Source organism: Haliotis rufescens, unplaced genomic scaffold (genome assembly GCF_023055435.1).
Source record: "Haliotis rufescens isolate VD_foot unplaced genomic scaffold, xgHalRufe1.0.p SCAF_7, whole genome shotgun sequence".
Taxonomy (NCBI): domain Eukaryota; kingdom Metazoa; phylum Mollusca; class Gastropoda; order Lepetellida; family Haliotidae; genus Haliotis; species Haliotis rufescens.
Genome location: NW_025964361.1, coordinates 3,413,977 through 3,439,240, shown reverse-complemented (window position 1 = coordinate 3,439,240; position 25,264 = coordinate 3,413,977). Strand labels below are relative to the sequence as shown.

Sequence of the window (25,264 nt, the reverse complement as noted above, 5' to 3'; positions counted from 1 at the left end):
ATATGTCCCACTGAAGCTCTTCCAGATACGACCATCATACACGTCATGCAAAGTACCATCACTAACGACCCTGTCACGCCATTGTTCACATTTCTCCTCAAAACCTGGTCTTGACAAAAAGTTAAAAAGTGAATCTTTCAGAGATTTAAAATAATAGTTCTTATGTGGTACAAGCTTCTTCTTGCCAGAGGAAAGGGTCATACTTTGTAACAGTTGTGCACCACAAGGCTGGCGATAATGTCTCATTGGGTGATTAGGTTGGGAGACGTTTGAACAAGTCATACTGACTTCTTCTCCTTCGAAAACAGAAATACAGTCAGAATATCTATATATGCTACAGCATGCTGGGCATACAACATAGTGGAAAAAGTTATTGTCGTCAATTCTGAGTAATTTCTTGAGCAGGAAAATAGTACTTGGGAACATCGGTACTACAACAGCAAGGAACTTGTAATGCTGAGCGGCAACGGCGAGAAGGGCATGAAGGTATTTCAGAAGGAATGCGATGGCATTTGAGGAAATATAAAATACAGACTGCCAAATGCAGAGGAAGAAACATGTCCATAAGATGAGTGCCTTAAAAAATGGTTTCACTTCCGGTGAGGCAGGTTGAGAGGATTCAGCTTGCTGAGGTTTTCTCGGTTGAAAACTCTGAAGCAGATCGTCAATCTCATCTTCATCAAAGTATACCTCTTCATCATCGTCAGAGCTGTCTTGAGATGCAGGTTCAGGTTCTGTACTCGGACAAGTGCCTTTGTGTCGCTTGTAATTAGAAGAAGAGGAAAAAGAGTTTCCACAGTCTTCACAGCGTTTTCTCTTCATAAAGGAGGCCATGATTCCTGAAAAAGATAGTAACAAATTAGTAGTTTGTACATAAGATATGTGTGTGTGTGTGAGGTAGAAGAAGAATTGTACACCATAAAAATGGCTACGTATGTAGTTGGGGTAGATATGTTGAATGCCCGGCCAGTATGACCTTTGAGTCACTACAGTTTCAGTCATTAAAATGCGTAAAACAGTATTTGAGTGAAAGAAAACACTATAAGTGAGTGAAACGAAATACCTCAGTACAGGCACACCCAGTCCCACAACCCCAAGTCTGCATGTATCAATACTCATACCTGCCACATCCTCAATCACTTAACTTACTCACACAATCATCTGACAACATGTTCGCCAACCCTCGTATCACAACGCATGCACGCATGCACGCACGCACACTCGCACACACCCCCACCCACATCACATTCTTCTTTCCCCACCATTATGTCTACGTCAGCCAACATGGATCCATGCACATGCTTTCATACATAATCCATCCTCCCACCATTCCCCAACATCCATCGAACTATAACTATATCCGCCCTCATGTATCGGTATTCGTGCTTTCATACATACATACACCCCTCTACCATTCCCCTACATCCATCGCAGTATAACTATGACTATAACCGCCTTCGTGCATCTGCACTTATGTTCACATTGCATTGCATATGCATCGAATTACACGTTTAAAATATCGTAAATATTTTACAACATGTACATATTATATATCAGCAAACAGAGATTATAACGCAATAGATTTCATCCGTCAAAACATCACAGAAAGAGGGGCAGCCTGGAATTTTACAATGGCATCTGAATGCACTAAGACGTTCAACTGGTCAGGAGGTGAGAGTTGCGGAAGATTACGGTAAACTTCAGTTACAGATCTCCATTACGAATATCTAAAGTATGAATAAAGATCACAGCTTGCTATGACGTGTACTTCATGACTGCAGAATTTGCAATGTCCTTAGCTCTAAATTGTATGTCTAAATGCTTATGTAGACAAAGACCCAAATGTATATAGGCATGACCATATTATATTGTACGCACATATCACCACATTTAAAAACAAAGCTAGATTGAGTCTTTTAAGGGCATTAAGAACTGATACACACAAGGAAATATATTTATGGATGTCAACGGAGGAACACTGCGTTTCGGAATATATACATTCTCCTTCATCAGGTGCATATTATTAAATGCTATGAGGCAGAGAACATATATTTGTACCTGTAAGAACAACAAAAGTAAAACGATAGCAAAGAAGGGAACGCAACAAGGGAAGCCAACAGATAACTGGCATGGCGCTGATTACCCCGCCTCCCGTTTGCCCATTGTCCATTTCCCATTACCAATCATTCATAAGTTAAGTTTTGGCTTTAATTAGTCCATTGATAATCAACCATCAACGTCTATTATCTCCACCCTAAAAATATGTAGTTTACTGAGAAAGTGGTATCCAAATATAATGTGTGTTACTGTTGATCACTTTCTTAAAGGCATTTTGGTTCAAAGCTTTCGGTCATAGAAGCCGTGCCATTTTTCTCTTGTCAGAGGAGTACACAAAGTATACGTCATCTGGACTAACATTTTTGGTTCGGTGGCTGGGTTAGATCGCCAACTTTGTGTTCTGGCGATTGGGTGCCTCACTCACAGTGTGGGTTCAAATCCCGGACGGGACTCAACCCAAGAAAGTACGAGAATCTGTACTTTACTCAGAAAGTGTTATCCCAATTATAACATTTGTTGTCAAGAAAACACAATAAATGTATATTCGGCTTTGGAAGGGTAATGATATCACAGACATATACGGATATTGATGATGACTTGGAGGAGCTTCGTAACGCACGTCTTCTCAATTCAGGGATTGGTAAATCCAAATATGTGTGTGTGCGTGCGTGCGTGCGTGCGTGCGTAAATGTGGGCCTGTTGGATGTTACATAAAACATTTATCTTGAGCGGGATGGTAGTTCGAGTTGGATTAGCATGTTAACAATATGATCTTCTTTAGGCAGAGAATGCCGCGCATGAATGTATTGATGAAATTCCTAGGTACATGGGGCCTTTTCGTCCTCAGGAATACCCACAGTGGAGACTTCAATGGGGATAGGTTGTACTCAATGTGCTACCTGGTAGATTTTGTGTCATCAGACCGGACAATGTTGGTCTTTGACTGATTGTGGCGTAAAACACACTTTCCATTTACTTATATCGGAAATTGAATGTTCATCTTAATTGATATTGTTGAACATGTAATATATTTTTAAAGAAATAAAACAGTGACATAATAACTACAACTTTATGTGAGCGCGAGTAGCTTTTTTGGAATGAGATGAATAAGTCTTATAAAGTTGTAAGCTTCTTCACAACCGTGTAACTATGAATTGACTTTATTGTGTAATCAAAAAAGAGATAGGACCTAAAATAGCCAAATTTCATACGATTTCACTTGTCCACCATCTTGGATGCAAGGCGAAAACATTTCAGCGCGTTTGAAGCCACTGAGAATGCCCCCTGCAGAGTTGGACGAACATTCTGCGGTGGCGCGGCTGAGTTGACCAGAGGCTATCAGCAGTATTTCCTATCCAGGTTATTTAGGTCAGTTGTTTGTGTGTGTGTGTGTGTGTGTGTGCGTGCGTGCGTGCGTGCGTGTGTGCGTGCGTGTGGACGTGCGTGCGTGCGTGTGGGGGGTGGGGGCGGGGGCGTGGGGGGTGATATTGGGGGGATAGATGATAGATTTAGCAACAAGTAAGGTCATCTTGAGTGGGGGGGTATTCGCAGATGGATTAGCATATGAACTATGATTCTCTTTAGGCCGAAAATGAGGATCCACGATGTTCGACCTGGTAGAAGTGTTATCAAACCTCACAGCATTGGTTTTTTGACTGACTGTAGCGTCAAAACAAACTCATTCATTTACTTGAACTGAATGTTCATCTTAATTGTTATGGATAGTCACGGAGCCATGATCCAGAGAACAGGGTGTCATTAGATAGAAATAAACTAAGTAATAATAGGATTACCAGAAAAACGGGGTTTTACACACAAGCCAATAAACTGCGCTCATTAACACCAGAGTAAGTCAGTACAAGATTGAAAACTGCCCCATAATTATGTATGACATGCTTGTCGGGTATTGCTACATATATATGTGAAAACAAAGTTATTAAAATGAAGAGCAAAACTGATGAAAGTTAACAATAAACGTGTATACGTGTTATATCGTCACTGCAAAAATAATGATTGTTTTTCTTTAGTATTAACATTCAAATACGTTATATATGTATCTGTATTAGCGAGATTGTCTTTGTTCCGACGGTGAGTCAGCGTTAGCCGTACTATCTCGTAGTATAATTGAATTTCTGAAGACATTACGATACAGTTTTTCTGATGCATCACGTCTGCACTAGCGCTAGATAACAGCCTTGTGTTTGGGTGTTTCAGTGGTTTAAATCGCTGCTCTTGATATTGTTGATTAAACTTTGATACTGTGAACAATATAATGTTATGTGAGAGGTTGACTTTAGAACGGTAACATACTAATAGTATATAGGATGACATAAACAGAACAATGAGAAGTTCGTCCAGATTAGTGTATAGGCAACATTTAATAATTAAAATAATTACATTCAACAACTCCCCTTTTAAGTCCATTTTCCTGACTTATAAGTAAATGCAAGAACAATCGGCCGGAATAAAATGTATAGTTCTTGTCCACTTCCATATGACTATATAGCATACAATAAGCTATCGGGTCCCGTTTAGATCGGTTTGGGCGGCAGCCTAGATAGCCATAGAATAGTTTCATCTTGGAATCTCCCATATCACTGGGGCTCCTCTTTAATTTAAATGGAGTTACTCGTTACGATTCCGAACCTTCACGTGACTGAGTTTATGAACCATTGTCAAATAGTGGTGACATTAAATCTAGGAAACAATACGCGAAGTCGCGCATGCACAGAACGGAAAATTTGGTCAAGGCATTAAGTAATCCGCATGCGCAGAACGATTGATTTCAGTACTTCCGCTAAGCGCTTCGAGTGCAGCGTCAAACGCGGGCCTGTAATCTATCACGCGGAGACTGACCAATGAAATCTGAGAAGTAGAAATACCGGTAGACGCTGTTGCTTGATTGACAATGTCAATCAAGAAAGGGAGGAGCTTAACGCTATCGTTCTCTCCCAGTAAATTCCGATGTCAAATAAAGACGTTATTTGGACGGAAAAACGATGGTTTGAAAACGTCCAAATAACGTCGTTTTTCCGTCCAATGACCATATACGGAAAAAACCGACGTTTTCGTGTTTGCAGTGTAAGGATGCCACTGTCTTAAATATACATGTTAAAAACTAGTAAGCACTATTTCTATGGTTTACTATTTCTATAGCAGAATATGCAGGTACAATTTACTGACGAAGAACTGGACGAAAGGTTTGGTTTAAATGCAGTAAAGTCACATGCCACATCTTAATGTCATTCCATACAATAAACACTTGCGACCAAATACGTATTCATGGTGATAGTGTTTACAGAGATCGAGTTTCTGTGCCAGTTATATAATGATAAACTTATACAGCCTTTCAAAAAGCAATAATTCATTAAATAAAAATTGATGTAATGCTCAAGCCATAGCTTCGTCACGTCCTTATACGATAACAATAAAAACGTGAATCCATACACTTTTAGGTTAATCATATTGGTTCTACCATGATGTTAGCCTGTTCTGGATTCTGATGTGGTCAGTCAAACTGAATCAGAGGTATCAAAGGAGTGTAAGTTGTCTCGTACGAAAGTATCAATATAACATCAGTCGGTAAAATACTTCGAACATTTATACCATCAAATCTAAGTGGACTTAACAAATAATGAATAATTAATATTTCGGTGTGAAATGCAATTAAATTGGTTATGGACCGCGAAATAATGCTTAATTTCACATATAAATCTAGTATGAAAGGTTTTTAATGCTGCGTTTGTTGCTTTCAACTGTCGTTTGTTTCGTGGCGTTCTTGTACAAAATCCCACCCCTTTCATATTATCATCGTTGAAAGCAAAGAGTTCATACGCAATTCTCACTATGTTCACATAATTATATATTCTCTCAATTAAAAACAAAGTAGTTTTGTTTCCAAAATAACACGATCTATTGTTGAAGTTGCAAGAATACTTATAGATAAATAGTCATTGGATTTGTCATAGTGAGTCGTATATAGTGTTTCCAACATCACTCTTATTGGAACAAGAAGTATATTGACACTGTATTCATATATGAACCGTTCACATTTATTTGTAGTAAGATAACTAAAAACGAGTCAAGAGGCGTCACTCTATTATCTAACAGAACCCTAAACGAATTAACAGACATTAAAACGGTAAGTTTTCGAAATATAATCAATACCCCATTCTACAGTTCAATATTTCTCTAGTGCATGCTCGCCTCAGACTCGGGTTTAGTTATGTAACTGGTCATGTATAAGATTTATATCTGAATGCTTGATGAACACAACGGATCCAATTCTGTTTTAGTGCATGGAAATTACAGTAAAGTTAAGATCTACAATAACTGGTTGCGAACTAGTTACAGTTTTATAATTTCCCTGTATCAAGAAGAAAAGATTTGGCATAATGCTCAGGTCGGCAATTAATGGTTGGCAGTTTTATCTCTTTCTAGAGTGATAGCTTTCATTATGGAAGAATGATATTTGAATTTCACACTTTCTAAAGTGACGGTTATCTGAAGATTGTCAACATATTCATCTTTTTCCGATTACCCTCACGTGTATCTTATCATAACATTTTACGCATAAGTCTTTATTGGTTCTCGCTATTGGTGAAATTGTGCCGTCTATGTACGACTATGATATTTTTAATATATCATAGTTCAAAAGACGTTCTCGTCAACTACGGACATACCCAATGTCGTATTCTCGTTATGAAAAACCTACCTCGCAGTCGTGAAATGGTATCAAGGACACTAAACTAATTAAATATTTTATCTGGGAGTGGTATAGCAGGAGTTGTACTGAGACATTTCAGAAATTAACATACTCTCGACTCACATTCACTTTCGACAACTTAGACAGTAGTTTCGTATGGTATGAAAGCAACTTCTAAATCTGTTTGAAAAATCGCAAAGAAAAGCTGTTTACATGTAACGCATTGCCATCTAATCTACATCATATCGTCAAACAAGACATTGTTTTCAGCTTTCATTAATCAATATCTTCTACGCAACATAACATCTACATGGGAGAAGTAAAATGATTACTTACTTATTCAGTTGTTAATCCGGCCCTCTCCAGAAACTTGACCAGTTTCTTAATCTACGATGAATGGCAACTTGAGCAGGCAGCTGGGCAAACACAGGAATGTGATGATTGTTGAAGCATACCAATCAGGGTATACTCTGCCGCTGAGGAGAACGTGTCATATAGCACCAATGACCTACCACGTGACATAGCGAGCAGTCACGTGATATGTTACGCGCGAGAAGTTAATTCCATGGTGTGCAATAGTCTTCATTCCAAACTGACGCCATCTTTCAGTGCTTTTATACAAACAACATTATATTTTATTCATTTAGTTTTTACTTACCTTTTTTAAATAAAATTCACTTTCTGTGAAGCAGACGTTAAATAAACGAAAGAAACAACTCATTTTAGTATCTGAAGTAATCCTTAACTTATTATCTTAAAACTCACCTCTAGTTTTTACATAATATTCAGTTAGATTATTTACCATATCTTGTTTTGTGTTTGTACCCGTCGGGCACATCCCATTTGTGAAGCCGATGTTGAATGATGATGTGACACTCCCACTCCAAATAAAGGGGATAATAGAATATAAATATTTCAGATAACACTTACTGTTACCTTTAATAAATCTTTTCCTTGTTGTTGTTTTTAATGAATAAAAATAGCTTTTTGGGGTGATTTTTTTGTATCTAAAGATAGTAACCCGGCATGATGAAAGGACAATGTATGAAACGATGAAACAGAAGCAACATATATAACGGAATACGGTTGGTCCTTATAGCCTTCTGTTCTATTTGTAGGAACAGACTAAGCAAGAATGCTTCGCTGTGAACTTAATTTTTTCAGTGAAACCCCTATCAAAATACTACCCTTGTTTCTCTTTTCAAAGATTCTAGTTTTCACCTGTTTTGTCTGGTTTAAATTTAACAGTTTTTATTCAGAAAGGCCATACGCCTTTCATACGACAATTCACTGCAATAATGATGAGAAAAACAGATTGAGTTATATCATTGTAGATACAATTACTGGTAGCTGCATATTATATTTTGGCACTATTTACCATGAAAAGACCAAATCATGAGCAAATTTAACTGAAATGTAAAGTGGCTACTCTTTATATTTATTTTCTTATCTTCCTTGTCTATAATCATATGACATTGCCTATGAAATTTGAATAAATAAACAAATATTTTGTTTTCCCATACCGACTGACGATTGTCGTAGAACAAAGATCGTTTCTACAATAGAGGGCCTCATTAGTAATATTTGAACTAATATATTATATTTTGTAAACGCTTTTGCTGGCTGTGACCTAGGCAAACCATGATGTTTTTAGAAGAATCTGCTTTGTTTAAATCACAATCACTGATCCAAACATGTGCGCCAATATGTTAATCCTTCAATAAGATTATCTTATCGTGAGAAGAAAGGTGCCGTTTATGAACTGTGCGTTGCGACTCAACGTTCAACTGAATTGTGAAAACATTTTAGTATTGGGCAGAGACGTCCACATTATACAAATTCTCACTTCCGTTTAAAAAATCCAAAATGCATATATACTTAGACGTCTGATGGCCAGTTACGTTTGAAACGCGTTGAAAAAAGGCTGTTCATTATCTTGGATCGACTTTTTGCAATGGAAGAGGCATCACTGCATGGAATTTGGTCAGAGTCAGGAGAAAGCTCAGGTAAGACCAAATATCTACATATTTATTTATGTAAAGACATCGGTTTATTTCTGTGTAAATCACCATATAGAGGAGATACATTATCGTTCGATATTATTATATTATGCAAAACATCACACATAAGATTATGAAATGTTTTCCCTTTCTGAGATATTGCTCATATCTGACAAATATACATACATTGTAAAGGAATCGTTTAGTGCCATATACATGAATATAGAAATGTAATGACTACTCTATTAACATAAGACGTTCGATATAGAGTTGTGAACGGACCTAACAATTTACATCTACCATCTTTTATTATCTCTGTCGCAGAAAGCACACTTCGTTGTGAACTGCAGTGTTATAGTGAGAACCTTTGACACAGAAGACAATTATTTCTAAAATATGTTCTAAAATAACGTATCGCTTTACCGTATGCATGTACATAGTATAACGTTAGTTGTTATCTATTAGATTTTTGATCCCCGTACATTGCTAAAACTGCACAATGCGACACCCGGGTATACGACTATTAAAAAACCTCCAATACAACAATGTTGATAAACAAAGATTATTTGTGATATCTACAAGCAGTGTCACAATAAAACTGAAGATTTTGATTTTGTATCCCTATGAAAAGTAATTTATTCTGCAAACATGCAGTGCCACGGAAACTCTAACTATCTTTTATTAAGAAGCTGCATATGTGTTATTTCGTTTAAACAATTTGTAACTACAGTTTGAATCCCCTTTTTAACATGGACATATTATACACTTGATGAGATTGTTTGCGCGGCTCAGTTCTCAGTTCACATGTTTGACAAATGGCACTATAAAACGTTGGTAAAAATATCAAAAACAGCCTTTTTAATTTGGAATAGTATATGCCCAATGACGGTTTGGCAGAAACCACAAAAAAGTATAGATTGTCAATAACATGTCGCACATACCGGGCCCTAGTTCAAGATCAAAGATAATTGCCGCCTTGGAATGTCTAGCGGAATGATTGACACCTGTTATCACTGTAAATGTCTTGTCAAGGCTTGACTAACGATGACTCAACGCCAATTTAAAGAGGACATTACCACATGTTTATTGATAAACATTGAGAATAACCATAGACAGTATGGCGCCGCTTAATTTGACTGTCTGCCGCTTTCACACTGATTTGACAATATGCATAGGTAACACGCGTTACTGCCGCATGAGTTTGTTATTTTCTATGATGGGTAGTGATACGTGTGCGATTTATTTGCAATGAAACTTAGCCAATTCTCTATGACATCGGCATTTGTGCACGGGAACCACGGCGTGTATGTTTATTTCTCTCAAATCGTAAACGTAATTATTAATTACTACAGTCACCTACTACAATATTTTGGGTTATTTGTCATTTGGATATTTTCTTAATAACTTAAGACAAATAATTGATATATGAATTATTTATATTAATATGAATTCAGGCTCTTGAAATAGAGTTTATTAACATCATTCCTCTATTTGGCTGGCCTTTTTTAGTAGATTGTTCTGACTAAATCTAGTTCCACCATGCAAACTACATGTTTTCCTCTGAATTTATAATCAGTATCTCTTCAATTGTAATTATTCTACCTGCGTTTTATGTTATAAGAAAACCGAACAGTTATCATCATTCGATAGGACAAAGGCTTAACTATGCTTCTTACCCAAACTACCAAACTAAGTATTCAGATGTGTGACCATATCCCTACAAACACGCTAAAACCAAGCAATCCCATTTCACTTACATATTGTTTGAAACACATGCTAGTCAATCGCAAAATACTGATTCGCATTTTAGATTCAAGGTAAGCAATGCATCATATACTTACAACATATTTATCATGTTCAATTTAAGGATCCGAATACCAGATCGACGAGGAGGACAAGAGTGACACATCGTCGGAATTTGCCACCAATTACCAGGTATTAATTGAAATAGTGAATAGATTATTCACTGATTATCCGGGGAAGTTAACAATTTTTGATTTAAACAATATTTCATTCGGAAATAATATAACGATACAGAATAGGGAAAAGGTGAACCGAAAACTAAATATCTATACTAAGTCTAACATCTTTCCTCTTACAATAATGTACGCAGTAACTATATTCTAATGTAAATGAATAACATTTTGTAAAAAGGAAATACGGTGAGACAGTTAAGTAATGTTGTATCATTTATTTCGGTTTCTTCATGTCCCAGGAAACTATACGCTGACCTCTTGTAATAGAGTAACATGAATGTTTTATTAGTAGACTGAATGTGTGTCTGTATGAACTGAATTGTATCATCATAGTGTTGACCCAAAAGGAATATCGCCAAGGTGAACGAGACAAAAATATTGAAAAAAATCATAGAGTAGGTTAGGAAAAAAAGTCATGGGAAAAAAATCATAAACAATAAAATCTGTATGCATATCAGTTTTATTCAAGTAACAACAAGTGATCTGAAGACTAAATAAATAAAGTCCTGTTCTGTTCTGAAGACGCCGTCATGATTAGTTGGCGCCAGCCTAGACTGTCCAATCAACGTGAATATACAAACCGTGATGTTACTTGACCAGTTGATGGCACCTGTCAAACTCAAAGTGCCCCTGGTCCTCCACCCACCATGTGTAATACTTTAGCGCACTTGAACGTTTTATGTGCAGCTATATCACTGTTAGGCTGAGTGATGAGAGAATAAATTTGGTCGTTTTTGTTAACGATCGTTTTTATGTTCAACCTGGTAACCTTATAAGTGACTAACTGTTTTATCATGATGAAATGAAACATAAAAAAATAATCAGAGGGAATGACGGTCGCATTTTTCGCATACATGTCATGCTCGCATTAATTTCATGATTTACTCAAGATAGATTTGAGCAACGATCATGTTTGGGTAAGGGAGATAATTTTGTCTCCGCTTGCAATTGGTTTCAATCGGACGAGCAGCTCCGAGATCGCAGCTTGACTGTTCGGTACGGCCGAAACGCGGCATCCATGTTGTTCACGCTCCTTAGATCACGCGGCCTCATTGGCCTGACGAGACATAGCTCTACATGCCACTATCGCTTTGCTTCAGTTTCTGCCAGTCTATACCTTTCTTGAATCAATTAACGATTTCATTGTCAAAGTGGTCTGATTTCAGTAATGTTAATGAAATCGGTGTTGTAATATATTATAAACTTGAACATTGTGCACTATCTGTTATACATCTGTCAGTTATATATGTAATATTCATATTGTCAGGGATTGTTTTACTAAATGTGTTAACACTTATATCACCCGTTTACATCATCTGCTGCTAGTGTCGAAAACAAGTGTTTGACGAATTCAAGTTTTACCGCATAACCATATTGTGGAAACATTTTAATTTTGTATTTGGTCTCATCGTAGAGTCCAGTCAAGCGCAAGAACAAAATCTTGAGACAAAGGGAAGAAAATGGAAAAAAGAATAGATTAGGAAGCGGTCCAGTTGCCTCATCTACACCTATGACAAGAGTTTACGACTTTTCAGGTATTTCTTACCGAACTTTACAATAATGGTTCCTAATTAGTGGCCAGGTTGAACTGTTGAAATGTGTCTGTGATTGCAGAAAGTGTCTCTCATAACCTGTAATGGGTTGTTCATACATAATTGTTTTAAATAGATTTTATATTGTAAATATGAGGTGAGACTGTAATAAAATATCTGTCTGTAATTACGACAAGTAGGACTGACCGTTAGCTTTAGCAGTCCACGTGAAGCAAAAAAAGTATAACGTTTGTGACTCGCCTGCAGTCGCAGATGAATTTCTTTACCTTTTTAAATGTCCAGGGCTCAATCATCAAAGAAAAACATGAACTGTAAATTATTGTGCATGGCAAAATGTATATAAACTTTGCAAATGTATGCAGTCTAAAAACTATTATGTTCGAGCAATAAAGCACGTTCAAGATAACTGATTCATATATTTTCATCAACCCAAGCCCATTTCTTAAATTGTACTTTTCTATGCAGATGGAGAAGATGACGGTCAGGACTTACTGAGAAGAGCCTCAAGCTGTAGTATGTATTTTCATCAAACACAATTCTATGAGCAGGTTCATGAATTTTCTTGTCACATTCGTGTAGTTTAACATGTAATTTGCTTTCATTTCAATCAGAGATTATCGTAGGTATGCTTAGACACGCAGTTATTTTCAACATCTAAATGGATATTCATAAAGATAAATGAAATCCGTATCCATCGGCGATCAATGGTATGTAGTGCATCGATGTGTCTGCAATTTGCTTAGAAAATGATAAACAAATTAATGTTTCAGAGAAACAAGCTGCAATTCAAGCTGAGACTCCTCGTATGAGACAAGGTATGTCACACAACGTATGAAATGATTTTTCGCATTGTATGAATAATCATACATTTATATGATTTTGGCACATCTTTAGCTGCCACAAGATACGCGGAATGACACAGGAGGAACATCTCCATTATTGATAAGGATTGCTTAATCGACATTAAAATGCCCTAGCTAATGATATTCAAACACTCATTCGTCAACACCAATTACATTCGACCAGCAACAAGATCATTTAATGTAACTATCCTTTTTATGTTTGCCGCTGAGGCTTGTCTTATATTCCAGCGGGATTTCAAATGACTGCAACCTAGTGCTTATAACACTTCAGATTGCAGTTGATGGCAAAATTAGCTTACTCTTTTTAATAAGAATATCAAGGAGGGGTAGTTCTGTTTGGCTCGAATATATTTTGAATTTGATATTTGAGTGCATATTTTGGAGAAGGTTGCACTTGAATTTTTCCCAGAACGTAAAACGGTCATCCAGGTGCTATGTAAGTATTTAATGTTTCTCTTAATTACAGGAAAGTCAATCCCCTATGCGGAATTTCTCCAACTCATGAGGGTCATGGAAGGACGACTTCACAGGGCCATTACAGATTTGAAGGGCGAAGTCGGCGACCTTAAAAAGGAAATTGGAAACTTAAACAGCGAGGTTAGAGACCTCAAGAGCAAACTTACTGAAAAGAATACACAGGTAAGTGATGATAGTCAACACTGTATTCAGTTTAAAATGCATTCTCGATATGATTTATCGTGTTTCAAGGGGAAAATTATAGTTAAATATATATTTACGTGTCATTACAAGGAAACATTGATTTTAAAAATTGCATCCAGCCAGTGTTGGATCATGCGATATAACAGTAAGTGAACTAGTAGGGCATACCATGATACGTTTCACCGTCAATTTTCACTATATTTGTATTTCCAGGTTACCGCCCTAACTGCAAAAGTTACACGTTTGGACAACAGGGTCCAGGAACCAACACAAACTTCGACCAAATCCAGCAAAGTCAGTACAAACATAAGGGTAAGATCCCAGCAAAACATCAAAACGGCGGATATGTGGAAAACCGTGTTTAGCGACCGAGATTATACAGCTCGTTAAACGAGGGCAATCAACATAAACTATGTGTTGTTATTGGGAAGAAAAAACACCATAACGATTGTTTTCCCGATGTACTCGGCACTAATAAGCGGATTAAGGTTCAATTCAGATACTTTCGGCTTGAAAGCATTCACTTTCTTTATCTAAAATAATATTTGGCATGGGGGAGATTGCACTAGTGTAATGATAAAACACCACTTTGTTTACAATCAAGTTGTAAACAATCAAGTTGTAAACCAACGCATGGACCTGTTACTGTTGTGGTACGGTATATTGTAGACATGGAGCATAGAGTGTTTTTGTATGTTGGATGAGTGTGTTTGGATGAGAAAGTGTTTGTATGCGTGAACGTTGTGTTTGTGTCCAGAATGGTAAATGCGTATGAGTTTCGTATGTACCCCGGTATGCAAGTATGAAAGTAATTATGTCTTGAGTGTATGTGTGTGAACGTTACGTAAATTTGTGCATGGAGGTATCTGAGTGAGGTAGGTATGTTGTGGTGTGTCCACAGAGGTGGATGTGGGATGCAACTGTATTTTATTGTAATTTTTTAATTTTTTTTAAATGGCCAGGTGTATCTATTTTAAATAGCTTGGGTTCAGCAATCGCATTAATTTCACGATTTACAGTAATCGATGCGTTTCTCATAAGACAATATCAAGTTTCGATAGATTTATCTCACAGATAAAATCACCAATATTGATTCTTTCTATTGTCTGTTAACTATATTTTATCAATTTTCTTCCTTAGGCAGCATTGAAGGCAGCGATCGACCATGCTGAAACTGAGAAAGGGTGGACTATGGAGCCTATGTTCACGTAAGTATCGTAGTGTGCAGTGATCATTTTGGAAAGGACGATATGTTCATTCTGTTACAATCATTTAAATAATTCGAAAATATCATTTTTACCATACTTGACAACCATTTGTTTGGAGTCGACTTACACCAGGAAAACGCTGTGGCATTGTAAGCACTATTTCTGTTGATATGTGTATCTTTGCGTCTGTGAGACCGAGTATGTAACCTATATAATTATTTATCTCTTTTTAAACCCCTATAGGTTTGTCGCTGATAAAAGTTAATCAAAACTATCAAAAGTCATATGTAATTTATCTTTGTTTCACTTATACTTTTATTACAGTACTTTTTATTCAGATGAATAGATAGGCTTGTTTTAAAATCTTATCGCATTTTTAGTGTTCATTTTACCTCCATAATCAATGAACGAGTCGCAAAGTTTTGTGTGCCTCAAGTTTTTCTGATAAAATTGGAGGTACATCCGAAAAAGACTGTTACGCAATTTTGGCAAAAATAATATTTTCTTAATACCACCACGATTACTTCTCTTCCATGAATCCCGTTTCAGTAGAAAATAGTCATAAATAAAGTCTTAGGAATCTTTGTAATGGGAAATTATATGAGACAGTCACATAAATATATATCTTTTTGTTATTTTTGTACCAGAAAACTGTACCACCAATATATCTCAAATCTAAACGAATATGTCTTAATTATGCAGTGAAATTATACCTAATAATCTTGCTTCTTTTAGTTACTTCAAAATAAGTTAATAAGTTCATGCTGAAGTCGTTAAAGAAGATTATATGTAATAGTTATTGGCATATGTATATTTCTGGTCATATAATAAAAGTAAAACATTTGTTGCAGGTTGGAGTCCGCACAGAATCGACAAGTTGTCAAATACATCTGGGACTTTTCTAAGGTGATAGCTCCAAGCATGACAAAACAGGAATTTAAAGGTATTTTTATCATTTAAGTGTATTTCAAATGCATGTGTCCGTCATGTACATTTTTAAAACATTTCAATTCCATAAGTCAATGCAAAGGTACACATGCCTACTAGTGGAAAGATTTAAACCTTTTTTCAGTGTTTTGAAATGACTTATCTATGATGCGTAACATTCCCATTAGTCTGTCAGGAAAGAATTATATGCAGCATTCACAGGTAAACTAATGGTTAAAGACTTGCTGTACACTATTTGAAGATATGGAAAAAAGACCGGTATGTTGCAGTTCACATCCAAATAAGGAAAGAAACATTATGTTCCAGATGGTATGACCAGGATCATGTTAACGAAGAAAGAGAAGCTATCCCGAACACGTAACGGAAAAGAGAAAGAACACACGGACGCGTCCAGAAAGAATTCAAGGAAACTGACGGTAAGTTGAAAGATTTGTGTTGCTGGAGGGATTAAATACCCCCTTAGGATATAAAATTTGGATTATTGAAGATGAATTTTGAGTGAAGCTTAACTTGGGCAAAGTAAGGCCAATTGTTGGAAGTGTTTGAGGTGTGACTTTATATAGGCCTGTTGGCCATGGCCGCCGAGTTAAAAAAAAGAGAAATTTAGAATGAGGTGAGTGGCGCCTTATTAATATATAATTAAAAGGTGCCCAGTGGAGTAAGGTTATAGGGAGAGGTGGAATTTGGAATACATATGTTTTTTGCAGAATTAACAGCAGGATAGATTAGAATAGAGAATTTTATTAGGACAACCGGGGTGTATAAAAATTGGTAAATTGCCTGCTTTTAATATTTACCTATTTACCCTTATATAGTTTACACCCCGGGTAATTTTCTGTTGTTTATATTATGAGTGTATATATATACATAGTGCCCCAGGTAATTTTACAAGTATACACTACAATTCTAAGACGGAAAGGCCGTCATGTGTTGTCTAGACTGTCCAATCAACGTGAGTTAACAAACTGTGATCACTTGACTAGCATTGATTAGCTTGTCTATAATGCCCACCTTTGTAACATGTCAATATATTGCTTTGTCATTATATCATTGTAATTAGTGCTGAGAAAATGTTGTTATGAACAGTGGCACGACCATCACCCGACACCTGTATATATTCAATGTGTTACGTGACAGACTATTTCTATTATCCCCCAGTCTCTGTCTTGTTAGTTAACGCCAGAGTCGACACACGCGTAGCTCAGCTATTTTAGTCAGTCTTCTAATGACTGGGACAACACACACGACTTGTGTAACTTGTTTATAATTTCAATCACTGTTCAGAAAACATTTGTGGAGGTGTAATAAACCACAGGCGCGAAAGAGATTTTTTTTTAACCTTTAATATGAAAGTATATATTTTACAAGAGCTTTTTGCCAGTCTAGCTACCACTCGCTCGTCTTCTACATAAGAGTAAAAGTGGGGCACATCTCTGCCGGTATTCTTCCATGTATTCGCATAACAGCTTCGAAATAATATTTTGGGCGTCCATTGATGCACATATGCATCGGAGAGTCAACTAGGACATTGGCAAATGAATTCATGTAAATGCAATATCATCATACAACGTGTTTAGAAAATAATAAGAAGAAGAAGATTCCAAGCGATGCTCCCGAGTGCTTTGCCGGTACTGACGTCAGTGGTTAGGGCTTGTGGTTTTGCACATTAGTAGATAATAGAATCCAGTCAATATATATAATATCGTTTTTTAAGTCTTTCACAGTATTTTAACCTGTGAAATAAACTCATCATAATACTTATTAAGAGGTGTGTCGCTAATCACCTCGGGATATCTTTGATATTCCATGTATAACTTTGCTCTGACTTATTGAATTTCCTATTTACCTGGCTTGAATCAATTCATATACAGAAGAGTAAAACGACTGAACCTGCATACATTTTAAGCGGTCATTGATCAAAGGATATTATGAGGCGTACTACTTTTTGTTTGTCAACATCACGCCTCGAAACATTTTATAAAGTAAACCGTGACTGTTCTGTTGTTAAAATTAGGTATTACTGAAACGGATTTTTGAGCAGTTGTCAATATATGAAATAATAGGTCATGTGTATCCATTAATGCCCATCCGACGGATATGTTTCCATTACCAAGCCTAGTAAGGCAAGGTTGCCTGTTGTCGTCAATACTATTTTGTGTTGAGCAATACGATTTAGCAACAAAATTTAAAAAATCATTGGCTTGCTATTATATGCGTATGAATTTCTCTTTTAACAGCAGGGTTTTGCCCGGTCTCAGTAATATTGAATTGTATAAACGTTGTTAGGTAAGGTTTAAATCTTACCATTTCTTGGTAGTTATTATTGTCGTTGCAAGAAATTAATAGTTTCTTTTAAATGTTACTTGACGAATTTACATTGCACCCTCAATGTAAATGTGTTGTCAATATATTCAAATAGTTGAAATCATTTCCTAAATAACTAATGTTACACAAATAACACTTTCCGCCATAAAAAGGTACATAACGCCATCTTTCTACCTTTATAGAAACCCTGAGCGTCACCCAATGACCCTAATAAATCTGTCACCCGCGGCCGCATGTATATGCACATAGAAAATTGGTTAGAGGTAGATATGCCACAAATACAATTACAGAAACTCTCAGAATATGATAAATTAGGAAGCATTTGTTTTTAATGATTTAAAGAATGGTTTATCTCAAATAAAGAAGGCCAACAGACAATGCCTATATGAAGTTCCCTCCAGACAAATTCCTTCCACATAATTTACTATTGCATCTCAGAGGACTGTACCTTTGGTACTGAAACAGATAATGAACATTACCCTGATAAAAGTAACCACAACTAGAAGATAAATTATGAGGAGCAAATCTATCAAATTTGTAGCCATTTATTTCACTACGTTCTTATCTAAATGTACTATGTACTATCCAATTCTTTCCGTTACCAAATATTCTATATTGATGAGTTACATTACTATCGATCCGGACTTTCGTTGTCAAACATGTTAAATCGACACAAATTAGCCTCGAGCAGATCACCACTCAGCTGCCCAGCCATTCCACAGAGATTTTTCTTAAATTGTTCTGATAAACAAAACCAGAATATCGGAATCGTAACTGACATATCTCCCTTACTTGCGATATGTTCCAATGTTGTTAGAAATGTCGTGTCATTTTAAAACGTATATAAATCCAATCATACCTTCAGATCATTGTTGTAACATGTCTTTTGGTAGTATATTTATCTATACTACGAAATGTTTCATGTTTCATACTCTGTGGGGAGTGACTAATATTCACACCAAGTACCAGATAGATAGTTAGGAATGTAACGATGCGTATAACTATAGTTGCTGCAATTGCTTCTCTGAAATGAGAATAAAATGTTTCATGTTTGTTATTCCTGCATTAAAACGTCTTAAATAACTCCTGCTTGTACGCAGTGAGTTTTACTTTAGGAGTTCAACTGCAAATAATATGTACTATGAGTTGTAAGTTAATGTTACTGAAACTTGAAGATTATCTGTAGACTTCTTTTTATAGATTTAGATATATATTTCTTCCCATTTACAGAATTTCGATTTATAGTGACTCTAAACACAACATGCTCAGGACAAACTATTCTACTGAAGTAATGGGCACATTTCTGTTTTGTCTTCGTTTTATTTCGTGTTTAAGAAAGGTGGGTGTTATAAAGTGAACGGTTTTGCTTTCAGAAAAGCAGAAACCGTGTAACTGGCATTGAAAAATCCGAACTACCTCATCACACAAGGACCAAGTACATTCGAGTAATGAAAAAAACGCAGCTCATGTCGTCAGAAGAGAGTTCGGTCGACGAGGATGGCAACCGGGTCTTCAATGTGAGAAGGAGGGACTGGGAGAGTCATGAAATGAGGGCCGCTAAAAAAGTGGCCGACGAGACATTTAGTAAAACAACCAAGACAGCAGCGTCCATCGTACCACGGACGAGACGAATTACAGGTGTCTCGTCATTTGCACCACCTCCTGCCTGGTTGCAGAAAGAAGACAGCTGGGTCAGCTCAGCACTGACATACCATGGAGTAGTTTAGAATCATCATCATTCATATCCTCATCAGAACATGCTTACTTACTTACTAAAAGGGGTGTTTTTATAGGTTAGGAATTTTAGGGTTTATTGGCAGCTTGTTTTTTGTCCTTTTTTTTAAATGCGGCCAAGTAGGCCTGGTTTGATTAGATATATGCTTAGTGCTTCAAAGGTTTAAAGTCATGTAGGGGGTTCAGTACAGTCATGTGATTGTTGCAATTTAGTGAGGATTGGAGTGTTGTTTGGTCTGTGTTGCTGGTAATGTGTTCCATAAAGTATTGAATAGGGCGCTCTAAATGTAAATGTCACACGGGAATAATACGTGTTCGGGCGTTTCTTTTTAAGTTGCAGTGGGGGTATTTACCGGTTTGGTGGTTTTTTTAATTAGGTGTAGGTGAGAGCTTAACTTAGTGTGGCCTGTTTGTAGTTTGGTTATTACTCTGTCAATGTTTTTGGTTTTATGATGGATATGTTTTTTTGAGTGGCGTTTTAGTTTGCAATCATATTTCTGATTGTTATTTTGCCGCTATTTTCCTTTGAGATACTTTTAACTTCTTTTTTTTTATTTTGGTAGGTTGATGCTTGGGATGCTTACTTCTTCTAATTTTAGTGCTGATTTGGCTGCTTTGTCTACATGTTCGTTGCCAAACACCCCAACGTGGGCAGGGATCCAAACTATTTCTATGTCTTTACCTAGTTTACGTAGATTGTTGGCGCTTTTATCTGTTGTATTAGTTTGGGGCGTTTTTTGTGGTTTTGTTTTTATGGCCTGGAGCCCACTTAATGAGCCGGGATGCGCATGAATCACGGTCGTCAAAACGAATATATTTACCAATTATATGAAGTCAATTAGCCAGTTCAAGAGACAATACCCTGGTGTAATTACGTCGCATGCCTCTGGTTCACGGTTCGTCTGATCTCCCGTCATAAAACCACGATGTTTATTTACCTGGAGCCCCAGACAGCGCTGACTTCCCTGTGTGCAAGTACGTACATGGCAATAAATGGTTTGACAGTTGTTTGACGGAATCCCCCCCCCCCCCCCCCCCCCCTCCTTCTACCTTTTATGGCATATTTCAAAATTCCAAACTTGACCTGTTTTGTATATATGTATATATTATTATGTTAATATGGACAATGGTAAAATTCATAATCACAGTTCAAGGGCTGTTCACAAATTATGTAAATCTGCTTCATGATGAATGAAGCATGGTAATAAATGTATGCATCTGAGTCATTTGTTCTGTATTCTTTGATGAGAATGAGTTTTCTTATATTAATGATGATTACTCTCACAGAATATTTGATAAGAGGATAGGACTTTCAGTTGAGAATAGTTATGCAAAAGTATAGGCGGTCTGTGCACATGTGGTAAAACTGATATATCATTGACATGATAATCGGGACTTGGAAATCATAGTCTCTCATTATATGACATAAATACACGTCTATAAGGACGCCCGACTTGTTCACGAAGCGTAATTTCAGGTTATCTGAAATCTGTCGGTTTGGAATTATTATTTTTTGTTTGTAATAAGGATAACAAAAACATGTTTTGTATTCTATTGAAGCATTCATAAATAATTCAGTGTTCGTTTCCCACGGTTAAAGATTTTAAACTGATTGCAAACTGATTTTAAAATATATGGTTCTGTCTGTAGTACGTCCTGATGTCATAATATTATGTCGTAAACATGTTAAATAAAACAATTATTGATAACTTCCTGAATTCCAATTGTTCAATGAACAGAATTATTCACAGCTCTGGCCTGAGACAACAATCAATTAGATGTTACTAAAGATTGTCCATTCTATGATCTTAGGCACATGTCGGCGCACTTACATGTGAGCCGTCTAGACGACCGTCTGTTTTGTCATTAAATGGCAGCTGCCATCCAGCCGAATACTTAATCTTGAGACCTATTAGGGTCTTGTCGAGTCAAGTGCGGGTCTCTCTCCCACCTTAGGGACTGAGACTGTAAAAGCCCCTCGCTACACAGACAAGTAGTGAATGTTTGAGATAAATATATTATTATATAGTTTAAACTCAATAAATAACTGTTGTTATTGTCCAAATTACTGATAAAACATATTTTAACTTTTTCCTTCTAACCATATTTCCAAACCATTCCAAACCATTCCAAGCCATTCCAAACATTTCCAATTTTGGAAATATGCTTGGAAATGTTGCCATTCCAATTTTGGATTTTTTGGAAAGATCGATCTTTCCAAGCTTTGGAAATGTTGGAATGAGCGATCTTTCCAAAGAAATCCAACGATCATTCCAAATTGGAATGGACGCTATTTGGTCTTGTGCCACTTTTAATAATTTGGACCCCCTTGAGGGTTGCAATGGGCGATGCTCCGATATGAATAATACTGCAACGTTGACGCTCGTGTTTCTTGATCCATTTAATCGATAGACCTGGTAATATTTCGAAGGCATCTACCGGTACATCTCCGAACAAGACTTCAATAATAAGCATAGAAAGATTAGGTATTGCACTCAAGTTAACTTTAATTTCATTGAATTCAGTAACCAAATTTAAACTAACATTTTGGATTGCCGGACGACTATATAACATATGACCTGGGTTTTCTGGCAGGGGAGAGACTAACACACTTTTTCGTTTTGATGGGATATAAGCCGCGAGTACGATGCCACTATTTATTATCTTAGTTAAATTATGTGCCTTACCCATCATCACATACGGTGGGGTAATGACGATATTCAATAGCCACTCGATGTTTGCTTCGACCATAGTCCATTTTTTATTGTCGTTGCGAGTAAGATTGTACGAAGTGTTTTTCTTAAGGAGTCTACTAACAATGTCGACATCGCTTAAATCATCTAGATTAACCGTGAATATAACTTCTTTCCACTTGTATACATTATCGTGTAAGTGTAAAGCGTATAACTTACCATCGGTACCAGGTTTACACATCAGGTATATTAATCATTCGGGAAAACTAACTCCATCAGCTATATTTATCTTATTAATTTCTTTCCCAGCACTTGTATTGGTCCACAGCGGGTAATACGTTACATCGCATAGAGCTACTTCGAGTTGTCCATCCGAGTTATCGATAGTACGAAGCAGTTGATTAGACTGACCATTTGTTATTCCAGGGAGTGTAACATACATATTAAATATACAATGATACTATATCATAACTTAAATATGGAATCAACCATTATTTATAATATGGAGTGTTACACTTAAGTATCCTATATGTACAGGTTGGTGTTTTACATCTAATACAGAAATTTTGAGGTCTGAAATAATACCCCACTTTATTTTTTTATATTGTAATGGTGAGAAAGATTCCGTTCTACCGCTATTATATTTTTCATTTTTCACTGGAATAGATCTGATCAGAGTTGAAGGACTTTCTAGTTAAATATTATCCATCGTGCTTATTTGGTCAAGATGGATGCACAACTCTTTATAGGCAACTAAATCGGGCAATGTCTCTCCATCAAATGTTGACCTGAATATTGATAAAATTCCGCGTACAAATCCAAGCATAGCTGATAAGTTCCCTAAAATCCGTACACCTTTTTCTCTAATGTTGATGTTCACTGTCCCATTAGACTCATCTTGTGTTAGACTAATTCCATTAGGCTTAAAAATTTCATCATTGAGTGAGCATACGCTATAATACCCATCAGGTATAATAATGAATTTTTCAATAATATTTTTTTCATCTAATATCCATATCTTATTATTACCTCTCACAGCAGTTATATTGGTCCACAGCGGGTAATACGTTACATCGCATAGAGCTACTTCGAGTTGTCCATCCGAGTTATCGATAGTATGAAGCAGTTCAATAGACTGACCATTTGTTATTCCTGGGAGTGTAACATACATATTAAATATACAATGATACTATATCATATCTTAAATATGAAATCGAGATACATTACTAATCAATCGATTATAGTAACTGCCTCTGGTGCTGAATTTATCGTTAAATTCCCTGATATCTTTGAAAAGTACAGAGTCACGGCAACTAGCGATAAAATGGTGCACGATTGGTTTCACAATCCGATACAATTTTGGCAGAATCAGTAAAACTTTGCCATATGGTGTGCCACAACGTGATGTGGTGTATCTCTTTATTCCCCAGGATTTGAACTAAATAAGTCTGTTATATCATTTCACGTGTACTATCAGATTAGACGTATACTTAAAGAAATTAGTGCTCCATTACCGCAGGATCGAGCGTGGAATTCCACAAATAATAATTATGATAGGTCCGCGTATGAGCGTATTTGTAATGAGTTTAATGTTTCTACGAATAAAGATTGGCGCATTAAAGGAGCAAACCATGGTCTAGGTGTTCCGTACAGCGGACAAAGAACTGTTAAAGAAGTCAGCAATGATTTAGTTAAAAAAACTCATCAACCATTCAATCCATTTAAATTCTTACAGATAGACAATCTTTTTGTAAGATTGCATAATCTTAATCATGGCTGGGAACTTTCGAGTAACGATTGGAGAGGTTCTCTTATGAGTTTTAAGGGTGGTTTGGCTTATATTGTTACAAAATTTATACAAATGAATTATACCGCAAACGCTTGGAATGAATTTCTTAATGATAAAACGGAAAATAATTTTACTAACCCAGGAGTTGTAAGATTTAATGAATCGATAAGAACTTATGTATGGGCAATTCTCGGTGGACAATCGCAAACACGAACGTCCATTATCGGTACTGGGACGGCGTTCGATGCGCAAAAACAGTTTGTCGCAAACGTGGAGGACGCCATTAATTCACCAGTTGACATACCATCGTCTATAAAGCGTTTTCAAGATGTATTACAGTACGCTCAATCCAAAGTGGACTACGTTTATGCGCCGGGACTATACATGTCTCCGAGTAATATGGAACTTAAGATCGGTCAAGTGATAGGTTATAATAATAAAATTGTTATTGCTACCGATCAACAAAAAACAGGTATTAATTCAGATATTAACGTCGAATTAATAATGCCAACAATCACAGGCAAAAAGGGAATAGTCAAGCCGCAAACACCAACTATCGCTCAGCCATCTACTAACGCACAAACATCTACTGACGCACAAGTACCACCGCATATTGCGACTAAAAATCAACAACATATCGATGAAAAAACAGTGCTTGTATTAGGTGGAATCGCGGCTGGTTTACTCATGATTTGGTTAGCGAACTGATTTGGTTAAATAGTTCTTAGCGGATACGTACAACAGCCCTGCAA

General features: G+C 36.5%; 2 protein-coding genes across 3 annotated transcripts in view; one reads left to right on the top strand and one right to left on the bottom strand.

Moving 5' to 3' along the window:
- LOC124139654 overlaps positions 1-25,264 on the bottom strand; it is a 63,650-nt gene that overhangs the window by 27,122 nt on the left and 11,264 nt on the right. The gene's annotated exons all lie outside the window — the stretch shown is intronic.
- Positions 8,187-20,689, top strand: LOC124145416. Its single transcript, XM_046515176.2, has 10 exons — positions 8,187-10,698; positions 12,154-12,274; positions 12,758-12,805; positions 13,063-13,107; positions 13,622-13,794; positions 14,029-14,127; positions 14,956-15,023; positions 15,875-15,966; positions 16,278-16,387; positions 19,670-20,689. Exons 2-10 carry the CDS (start codon positions 12,250-12,252, stop codon positions 20,021-20,023), a joined length of 1,014 nt encoding a protein of 337 aa, XP_046371132.2. The 5' UTR covers positions 8,187-10,698; positions 12,154-12,249; the 3' UTR covers positions 20,024-20,689.